This window comes from Sparus aurata, chromosome 14, assembly GCF_900880675.1.
Source record: "Sparus aurata chromosome 14, fSpaAur1.1, whole genome shotgun sequence".
NCBI lineage: Eukaryota > Metazoa > Chordata > Actinopteri > Spariformes > Sparidae > Sparus > Sparus aurata.
Genome location: NC_044200.1, coordinates 7,684,021 through 7,695,358, shown reverse-complemented (window position 1 = coordinate 7,695,358; position 11,338 = coordinate 7,684,021). Strand labels below are relative to the sequence as shown.

The 11,338-nt window shown below is 46.4% G+C and overlaps 1 protein-coding gene across 1 annotated transcript; it reads left to right on the top strand.

Annotated features, from left to right (window-relative positions):
• The first annotated feature begins 990 nt into the window (after positions 1-990).
• Positions 991-10,897, top strand: ccdc3a (coiled-coil domain containing 3a). The gene is made up of 3 exons (XM_030439346.1): positions 991-1,763; positions 2,172-2,349; positions 8,886-10,897. The coding sequence occupies exons 1-3, from the start codon at positions 1,357-1,359 to the stop codon at positions 9,189-9,191; spliced, it is 891 nt and encodes a 296-aa protein (XP_030295206.1). The 5' UTR covers positions 991-1,356; the 3' UTR covers positions 9,192-10,897.
• The last annotated feature ends 441 nt before the right edge of the window (positions 10,898-11,338 follow it).

Genomic DNA, 11,338 nt, shown 5'->3' with positions numbered 1-11,338 from the left:
AGTCATATTTAAAAAACGTGAAAATATATAGCGTCAGTATTTTAATTATCATTAATTATGACGTAATACCTGGGAATATTGTTTTTTGAAATCACATCAAGGTCACTGCAGAATACTGTTGCAACACGACGAGCCCACCAACTTGTTTAGAGAGTGGCAAATTGAATAAAATGTATCATATGACAGCATTTATTCCATTCATTCAGATAACCTATTATATTAAAAGAAAATAAGTACATGTTCACGTCCGCGTCCACTAGGTGGCAGTGCTGTCCTGACAAAACTCTAGTTCTGATGTAAAATCTCACACCACTGAGTTTAAATCAAACTACCGGAGTATATTCTATGAAATATACATATTTTCCATTATTTATTTTTATTTTTAGGCCATACTGTCTGTAGTTTAGTGGAAAAAAGGCTGAGTATCAAAAGAGGAGCAGCTGATAGCTCAAATCCTACTCTGACATATTAAAGTTTCTTTCAACATATATTTTTTAATATTATATGTTCTGCTGTTTTCTACTGTTATCAATCAGTGCGCCTCTTTAAAGAACCCCCTGGACTTCCTCTGAAGATGCTCTCCCACATTAGAAACCACTTACCCATTTTTCTGGGATTGATCTGGGATGCTTTCAAGGGTGCACTCGGAAAAATGGAAATCCCTCCAAAACGGATTGTCTCAATTCAGTTCAATGAAGGCCTAGACCACAGTAAATCTACAAAAAATAAATCTAGAGGTAAAAGATCATTGTAATGATCGCGATTTGCCATAGTAAACACTATTAATACATGTAGGCCATTCATGATCACATATGATTTATGGACTTACTGTGTTTTAACATCGTTTATCAGGTATGTTGATATTAACCGGCAAATAGCGCTTGAAGGCACAATCAAGCTCTCTTGGAAACATCAAATGTCGGAGCGTCCAATCAGTCCTTGAACGCAGCGCCCGGTCTGCTCTGGTGAAGCTTGTCGCTCACACTGCAGACAGATGAGAGGGAACAGTGAGAGCGCAGCAACAGGTTGGAGTTGTGGAAGTGTCTGCAAAGTGATTTGGCCGCTTTGTTCTCTTTAAAGTCTGCAGTGTGGGTTTAGTTAGTGCAAATAACCAAACATGCATTAAGTTGATGGACAAAAGCGCAAGTTTGTACAAAACTTGATTCGCATTTATTTATATTTTTTGTCAGGAGGAGCATCCACGAGCGTCAAGGTAACCATCTCAAGTGTTCAGTTCTTTGTAATGCAACTTTTCTGTTCGCATTTTTAACGTGCAGACCTGAAAGGACCCCCAGTGTAAAACAGTCAGTTTTGAAACTAGATTCACAAACTGCTAGAAGCCTGTAGCTCCTCGGCATGTGCTCCGCGGCTCTCCTCCTCGCAGCGCTCTGCGTCTTTACGCACCTGGACACTTTTACGCACGGCTGCCAGCTCCCCTCCGAGTGGCGGCCGCTGAGCGAGGGCTGCCGAGCTGAGCTGGCGGAGATCATCGTGTACGCCAAGGTCCTGGGGATCCACCGGGAACCCCTGGGCGGCGGGGCGGGCAGCCTGTACAACTCGCTGCCCTTCGGGTTCGGGTATGGGTACGAGGGCGCGGAGGAAGGGCTGCTGTACTCCGCGGAGGTGGAGTTGCTGTGCGACCAGGCCTGGGGCAGCATGCTGGAGGTGCCCACTGGATCAAGACTCAACCTGACCGGACTGGGGTACCTGTCGTGCCAGTCTCACACCGTGATGGAGAACTACTCCTACTTCTTTTTCCTCAGGTGAGCTGCGAAGCCTAGCTGGGCATGTCTATCCAAAACAGCTCCAGCACACCTCTGGACTGTAGAAGAGTCACAAAGTCTAGAAATTAATTTTTATTGTTGCCATTATAAATCTCTTCAGAGTTACTTGTTGTGGAGTTAGTCAGCTGTGTAAACGAGACAACTGTATTTAAATATCATTTTGAGGTGTAGCACTTGAGAATGCCTCTGTACTTCCATCAAGTGAGACTTGAAATGCTGTTTTTTTGTTTTTTTTTTAAATGCAAATCATCTGTCTGACAGCTGTACTTTCTATTTACTTGCAAAAGATGTTGGAAATTCAAAAGCACAGCTGCTGCACACGCCAACGGTCCCTGCAGTGGCTCCAGCACTCTCCTCACACAGTTTTCCTGTTTATCTCCTCCACAGGATGGACGAGAACTACAACATCCTCCCCCACGGCGTCAACTTCCAGGACGCCATCTTCCCCGACACGTCCGAGAACAGGCGCACGTTCTCCAGCCTCTTCCAGTTCTCCAACTGCACCCAGGGGAGCCAGCCTTTCCACACCTTCAGCCCCGAGTGGGACACCCAGGAGGACAACAGGGTAAGGCACCAGTTCCACCAAACACACACTTTCACATCTAGCACCTATAGTAATCCATGCTGTCTCCTTGAAAACAAAAACTATTTCCTAGTGCATCCTCATTACCTTCTGAGAAGAATAAGATTAAAAGAAAGTCTCCCTCTTCAGTCGGGTCACTTTATTTTGTGTTTGAAGGGGCTGTAAACAAACCCGACCCCATCTCGTTACCATGGAGATATCAGATTAACAGTCCAGGCGGAGAAGTGGATGTGAGGGGGGAGTAACAACTATTGTTGATGTGTTGGGATTTTCTTGCTTCTCGACTTGAATATACCATTGTACATAAATATGAATGCGTGTGCAGTGTGTGAGTCAGCAGCAGAGTGAGGTCTTGGTTTGTTTGGTGTGGTATGTTTGAGTGTGTGTGTGTGTGTGTGTGTGTGTGTGTGTGTGGACACCTAATCCTGAGTTGACTTGTGACTCCGCTGACAGGAATGTGGTGAGGATCAGTAAGAACACAGTTTAACTACCCTCTGGCACAGTGCAGGGCCACACACACGCACACGCACACACACACACACACACAAGAATATAACGTACGAGGAGACGCACGCACAGAAGAATTGATTATACTCTGCAACGATTGTTCACATGCGATCACGTCGCGGCCGTTTGAAGATCAAAGCGACGGCTGATTGGTCGGGGTCCGTCGGTCTCCCTCCTCAGGCAGACAGGACGCCGGCCGCCAGAGGTCAAAGGTCAAATAGCAGAGATCGACACGTTTGACAGGCAGCAGTTTGAAAAGCGTGCCGGTTCCCATATCAGTGTGAAGAAACGCAGCCTGCTGACCTGGGACCACAGGTTAGCCGGACCCCCGTCGACAGAAGAAGACAGGTCTGCTGCTGCGATTCAGGCATTTTACGAAGACGCCTCCTCTCAGTGAGCCGAGCAGGTCGCACTTACGGACAAGACAGAACACGGCGGCTGGAGGTGGAACTACACAGGTCTTCGCCCTCCTGCTCCTGCCCTCCTACGAAATAGTTCAAATTCACATATTCGTATCAGAGCTGTAGACTTGAGACTTAGATTTAAAAAGAGTTGGGAGCTTGAAACATCACTTGGACTTGAGCGATGTTAAACCTGACTTCATTTCACCACCTTGAGAACTTTTACGTCTCGTTCTGAACTGGTAAAACCCTGGAACAAGACCAACCACATATCATAGTGACAGGCAGGTCTCGCTTGACCCCAGACAAGCCTTTACTTTGAAGGGGTTCGTTGCAGCTAACACAGGAAATTGTCTACATATTATGGTCAGTGTTCAGAGACCTGGAAGACGTAAAGTTGACTCGACTTTAGCAGTGTCCTTGAGGGCCTTAACCTGAGACTTCAGTCTTCACTTGGACTTGTTTCATATGACTGAGGGTTAGGGTTAGGGGTTAGGGTTAATAGGGGTTAGGGTTAGGGGTTAGGGTTAACCCTAACCCCTGAGACTTCATTTGAACCGGTCTTTAATGTTTGGAGTCTTGGCTCGGTCTCAAATAAACTTCTTGTCTCGTGCAAATTCACTGAGTCGAGGCACGACTTTAACATGTCTCCATTGACTTCACACTTGACTTTGGACAAACCTCCATTTACTTGAGTTGGTGTTGCCCGAAAAAAGACTGCGACAATTTATGGAGTTTGCCTGCCAACAATCTATTTGCATTAACAGCCAGGATGCAGCACCTCGTCCCTGATTGACCTGCACACTGCCTGCAGCACACGTAGAGGCCCGGATGGATTTTAGAGGATTGCGTTATTGTCAGAAGTATAAATTGCAGATCTTAAAACGTGCAGTGCCGTGGTGTCTTCCTCCCCCACTTTTTATTCAGGTTTGACCTGCGGGCCGTGGCCTCTGAGCTGTATGGTCAAAGGGTCAGTGAGGCAGGGGTTAAACACACTGCTCATTTAGAGGACAAGCACTCGCATGCAGAGGATACGAGCTTCGGGCAAGGCGGGGGGAAAACAGGTGTTTTGCTCCGGGAATTTATGGAAAAGTATAAAATAGAAGGACCTTCTTCCTCTTCGTCTTCTTCTTCTTCTCCATGTCTCTCCTTACGGTGCTATGTGTCCCTGTCTTTTGTCTTCAGACTTTGAAAGCGTCAAGACTCGAAGCAGATGAAAAACCCCTCCTTGTCTCCATTTTTCTCTGCTTTGGCTGTAGATTAAAAGAAATTTAGAACAACCGAGAAAAACCAGATCCCGTTCCTAATTTCAGCATTTGCTATTCTGAGTTTTCGGTCCGCGGAATGAGTCTCCCCTGGCTGTTGCCGCTCTCTCTGCGATTCGAGCTTTCCGCAAAAGCCCTTCAGCTGGAGTTCAAACGCAAACCATCGCTGACACTGGGAGGTGGTTTGCTTCTGGTTTCAGCCTCGTGGGAACCAGACGCCCCTCCAGAGGGACAGACAAGAGACTTCCTCCACTCCTCTGCCAAAACCTCCAATTAGCTTTTGTTGGAGCCTCCTCTTATCAGCTGCATTTGGAGCGGCTTCAGCCCTGAGCGGGAGGTAGAGACTCCCTAATCATCCGTTCAATACGGGCTTATTTCTTTTCTGGAAGGTTTTCTTAGCCCGTTTTCAGACTTTGCCTTCACTTGATAGGCCTCGATAGTCAGATGATAAGGAAACATTCCCCAAATACTGCTGAATCAGCACATTTCCATGTTTGCGTGCGCTCTAACGGCGAGGGATCAGTCCAGCTGTAACTGTTGTGTAAACACCTTTAACATGTTTTCTGACTCCCATTAACTTTTTATGTGGATGCTTAGAGGGCTAAAAGGAGTCTGCCTGTTTCGCTCGGTAGTTAAAACTCAGGATGAATACCATGTTAAACTGTGTGTGTGTGTGTGATTGTGTGTGTGTTTGTGTCCTGTCTGTGTCTCCCACTTTCTCTGTCTCGTCTTTGTTTTTCTTTCTTTCTCCGCCTCCCTTTTGTTCTATTTATCTCTTCATCACTCTCTCTCTGTCTTTCCGTCTTATTGACCTATTCCTGCACACACACACACACACACACGCACACACAGACACACACAAAGCAAAATAAGACCTCAGGAACAGAGAAGAAAACCCGGCTTGTCTCTTTGACGTCAGTAGTGAAGCTCTAAAGACACTGAATGTGTGTGTGTGTGGGTTTGGGTATTACAGGGGGGACTCATGCTGAGACTCTATATAAAGTTAAAAAGAGGTCAGGATGGACACACACACACACACACACACACACACACACACAAAGGCACGTCTCTCAGTTCCTTCGACCCTTCCCTGGGATTTCTCCTCACTCTCTGACGCTGCCTTTTTTGTTCTCTCTTAGTCAGTCGGTTGACGGAATAATGTAAATGCAGGACGTTGTGCAAAAGCTTTCGACCTTTGGTTTATTCACAGTGAGCCTCAGTGCCAGTGTTGTCCCAGTGAAAAGTACACCCTCAGGGATATTAAAGCCACTGTCACTGTGGCTCCTTTCAGCTGCTCCCGTCATGTGTTTGGTCATTGAAAAATGAGAAAAAGCATGTCAAAATTGTACAGTACTGGAGTAAACACACTTAGTTACATTCCATTACTGACATTTCTATAAAAAGTCTGAGAAACCTGATCAGACTATTGCCACATTCTGCCTGTTAAAATACTCAAATCTATATGCAGTTGCTTAAAAGCTGCACAAATAGATTTTTTCTCCTCAGGAAATTGACATGCTGATCATTGAAGTCCAATATTTTAAGCTCTTTTTTTTGAGAATTTCAATACTTTTAAGCTCTGTTTTGGTCCCTATCGACTCCTGAAGGAAATGTATGGCTCTTAAGCTGCTAAATGTTTTACTGTTCATCAGCTAACCGCTAACTGTGTCTGTCGGCGGTTTGCAGGTACTGTATGTCAGAACTTTTTAAAGGGATAGTTCGGGTTTTTTGAAGTGGGGTCATATTAAGTACATATCTATAGTCGATCTGTTTCCTACCGTAATCACCGATCAGCGCAGCCTCAGTTTGGAGAAGTAGAGAGCTGCTCCAGCCCAGACACTCAGCTTTGTACTGCAGTGAACGGGGACCAGCAAAAAAGCGAAATTAACCACCTAAAACAAGGCTCACCTAAAATTTTTTACATCAGGTCAAGTGTACGTTGTATAGGTAAAATTCACACCGCTTTACATCGCCGTCAGGCCGCGCTTTCTTTTGGCACTACTTTTTCTCAACCGCAGAACCCCCGTATCCCTACGCATGAGCGCTAATGCGGAAGGATACGGAGAGTTAAGTTTCGTTTTTATCGAAAGTAAACCTCTAGTCCAGCCGCCACTCGCAGATCAGCTGTTGCCCAGTTACGCTAATGCGTAGGGATACGAAGGTTCTGTGGTTGAGAAAATGTAGTGCCAAAAGAAAGAGCGGTCTGACAGTGATGTAAAGCGGTGTGAATTTTACCTATACAACGTACACTTGAACTGATGTAAAACATTTTACGTCAGCCTTGTTTTAGGTGGTTAATTTCGCTTTTTTGCTGGACCCCGTTCACTGCAGTACAAAGCTGAGCGTCTGGGCTGGAGCAGCTCTCTACTTCTCCAAACTGAGGCTGCGCTGATCGGTGATTACGGTAGGAAACAGATCGACTATAGATATGTACTTTATATGACCCCACTTCAAAAAACCCGAACTATCCCTTTAAGTCTAACTACTTTTCGGCTGAGGCTGAAAGCCACAAGAAGAGCAGTGAGACTCAACCACCAGTAAAGCTTCTGCTTCTAAAACCAAAACAATGAGCTGAAAGATGCTGAAACGCACCAAAGAGCTGAGGGAGAAACACAAAGTTGAGTGATAATTATTTGCGACTGCCACAATGATCGACGTCTTTCATTTTAGATGAGTGGTTTTTGAATATGTGATGATCGCCTCCTTAATATTGTCACTCTGCAGCTATGATATAGTTTTGGGCAAAAGAGACGATGTCTTTCTTTGTTGACATTGTTGTACACTTGAATTTGAGGACTTGCATGTGTCTTCACATGTCCCCTAAATACTGTTTATACAGATGATGCTTAACAGCAGGCAGGTGACGCCCGGATGTTTTGACAGGTGGTGCGCGTTTGTGTGTGTTTGGGGCGTCCCACCGAGAGCCTTCCCTAGGAGCACGAGAGAGCGTTCAAACTGTAAAAAAAAAAAAAAAAAAAAAAAAAAAAATGCACCGATGTTATGTCATGTGGATTTGACCTATGCTTGGATAAGTGGGAAGAAAGAGTTCACCAAAATTGCAAACAAAAGAAAAAGGAAAAAAGACCTCTCGTGTCTAATTGCATCTATTTGAATTATTTTAGTCGTTCAGGTTTTTAGATTTACAGTCTCACTCCGCTGCAATGTTTGCTCTTACTGACAGAATTTCAGTTCATCATTTAAAAAAAAAACAAAAAAAAAAACTCTTCCATTGAGCATCACCTCGACCTTATAACTCCCTTTAAAACACCAATTTGTGATTTTTACGCTTCGGTTCGTGCACAAACAAGACGCAAACAAGAACAAAAGTGCAATTGGTATGCTTTCCAAGGCGCAGGTACGCAGATATCTCTCAAATTTGACAGAGCGATGCGCACAGTTTCCCCGACTCCCCCTTGTGGCTAAGCTAACGAACTGCTTCCCAGTTCCACCTCTGCACCAAGTGCTCAGATACAAATCGTGATATTGATTTTTTCATCTAACTCTTGGCAAAAACAAAAAGGAAGGTATATTTCCTAAAATGTCAGAATATCTTAATGTATTAAAACCATAATTACCAAAAGGTCATCATTCAGCCTTAGACCTTGTGTGTGTTTGCTAAAAGTAAAGCAGAACTGGCTCAATACACTGGGTGCAAAGTGGTGATATTGGCTCTGGTGACTTTACTGTATTCAGGCCATTAGCCGAGTGCCAGCGGAACGCAGAGGAGCATTAGCATTAACTAGATGTTTGTTTTAAAGAGACGTGTTCCGCTCCTACATGACCACACATACATTCCCCCCCCCACTGTGACTACGAGAGCGCTCACCCCTGTTAACCCCGCTGGTGGAGGGTCGGCTCTGGTCCGCCGATGAGATGGAAAATCGGGGCCCCTGAAACATCCAAGTACGTGACCCTCGCATTGTCAGTGAGGGATGGAGGGCCCGCGGGGTGAAACGTTTATGTTGCGCAGACGGCACATTAACAGCACACACCGTCCTCTGGTGTTTTCGCGCTGGTAGCAGGGAGCCCGTGTGGGTAAATGTAACCGACGAGGGTCAGGACCTCCACTTTATTTCCCCGTCCTCCTTTCTTTTAAGTGCGTCGGGCTTTGGAGAGGAAAAGGAGGGAAATAATAGCGCCGTGGAGATCAAAGGGAGGAAGATTATTTCATTTTCTCGAGGAGGCTGCTGGGAAAATCACATCAACAGTGCTCCCACACTACAGAACCAGCTGACGAGGAAGGGGGGGGGGTTTACAACACTTTGGTTCGCCTGTAAAGAAAACAACCCTTCGTGTACGTTAACTCACTGCGACACTTTCCCTCTCTCTCTCTCTCTGCCCTCAGCTGCTGTGCTCCTCGGTGCAGGCCGCGCTCTTCGAGGAGGAGGAGCGAGGCCGCAAGCTGCAGGAGCGCCTGGCCGCGGCCGAGAGGAGGAACCGGCAGCTGAAGGAGCGCGTCCGGAAGGTGAAGCGCTCCCTGAGGAACGCCCGCAAGGCCGCGCGCAAGGCCGAGCAGGAGGCCCAGGAGCTGCAGGAGAGGCTGAAGGCCGCGCAGCGCAGGGCGGGGCACCACATCAACGCCATAACGCAGGAGGAGCCCCCGCCCGGGCGCTACGCGAGCACGGCGCTACGCCAGGGAACGCAACTTTAACCGATCCCACCTGCTCCGAAACTGCCACCCACCCCGGACTGAGCGCTGGCTGTGGAGAAAGAGAGAGAGAGAGAGACTGCTGGGCGGTCTCCATGTAAGGGACAAACAAATAGCAACTGTCACATTATGAGTAAACACACTTTTCAACGTCATAATCTGCATCGTTTTCCTGTAAATAAACTACTCTTTGTTTCCTCTGTATCCCCCTCATTGACGTCATGCAAGAGCGACGGTCAGGGTTCCAGGTCGTCTGACACAGAAAAAAGACCAAAAGCGAACCCGAGAGTGAATCGCTCGCTTTCTCGATGATCTCTTGCAGGTGGAGCAGCGCTTCAACGGCCAGACTCAGCCGCTGCTCAGAGCTCCTGTCGGGCCGTGATCACATAGGACGGGGTTTTTTAGCTCAGTAACAGCAGGAGCTTATCCAATGCATTGTTCTGTTTCCCAACCTGAGGTAAAAGTATATAAAAGTGATAGCAGACACCCCCCCCCCTTCCTTCCTAGCATTTTCAAGTGGTGTTATTGCTGGCGCTGTAGTCGCAAAAGACAACAGGATCGTTTCCAGCTTCCTCAGAGTCGTAACTGCCGACAAAACAGGACGAAAAGTGACTTCATGCATTCGTTTATTTAGTCTATAATGGAGACGCGAGAGCAGGTAGAGAGTCATTTTCCGCGACGGTGTCATCGTTCCGTAGCTATCGCATTGTACTCCAGCATAATCAATACATCATGACGAGCTGGAGCATATAACTCGCCATCGCACGTTTAAAAAAACAAGACGCAAAAACAGCGAGAAGGAAAAGTGATGTACTGGTGTGTTTGCGTTGGAGCCAGATGATGAGGAGTCAGCTACGGTCAGTTCACGAGTCAGATGAGGTACCAGTCAGTCAGTTGGGCTGTGAAAACAGTCGTATAATACCTCATGTGGCTCTGCTGGAGCTGTGTCCAGAGGTGTGCTTGGCTTTTTATTTTTTCTCTCGTGGCAGAGTGTTGTACACGTCGGGGATGCGAAGTTTAAAAGACATCAGCTTTCACCAGGCGTGGTCCGGAAGGAGGGTTCCGACGTCAGACGCTACTGCTCTGCATTATGGGCTGAGAAGGACCCGGTGTTTAAAAGTCCGGCCATCTTTGAAACCGACCAATCACAATATTCTAAATACTCACCCGATAACGTGTTTCCTAAACCTTACCAAGTATTTTAGCTCCCTAAACGGAACCAAACTGCCAGAGAAAACTGCAAAGCGAGGAAAATAGTAAGTGACCTCGGTGTAAAAAATGATACGTGAACAATGTTGTAATATGTACCAAGGAGAATCAGTCAGAAGCAATCAAACCATGAAGGCCGGCAGCCAAAACAATGTGCTGAAAGACGCTAAACACGCTGTAGAGATGAGGGGGAACTGCAGAGTTGCGATTTGCGTCCTTTGTGATCAAAATTGCATTTTTTTCAAATGTAATCACGGCCTAACGGAGCAATAATAAAAGACCATTTTTTTTACGATGTTGTGATTTATCAACCCTCTCTCTGCCTGTAACTGTGAGAAGAGCGCGGTGTAACTGTAGACAGGAAATGTTTCGAGAAGGTTCTTTTCTTATTATTTGACTTTTTTTTTTCGAGTGAAGTCTGGATTCATCGGCCTGTATGTGGATAATGTTTTTTGTGCGACTGTGTTTCCCTTCACATAAAAATTGGATTTGGATGAACATCAGTGCGAACGTGACAATGTTTTGAAGAAGGGTATTAACATCTGGGTCACCGGAGTACAGAAAAACAAACAGCAACACACACACACACACACACTTGGCGGTTCAGTTAAGCCCCACAGTATCACACAGAGAGTGTAAAGAGAGGTGAAGGTCAGAGGAGACGTTTTATGTGTACATGTGTCGTATTTTAGGGGGGCGAGCGAGATGTGTGTGTGTGTGTGTGTGTGTGTGTGTGTCTGGTCCATCAAGTGACTGGAATGTGTTTGTGTGGGCAGCAATGTTCCGAACAGCGGGACGCCGCTGAAATATTCGTCTAATTCAGTCTGCAGAACCAAAAGCTCCAGAGGGAGGCGAGCAGCCGTCGCATCACGAGACGGCAGCGGATGCAAGGGAGGGGGGGGGGGGAAATCAGATCACCGAAAGATGACAAGAATGACAGG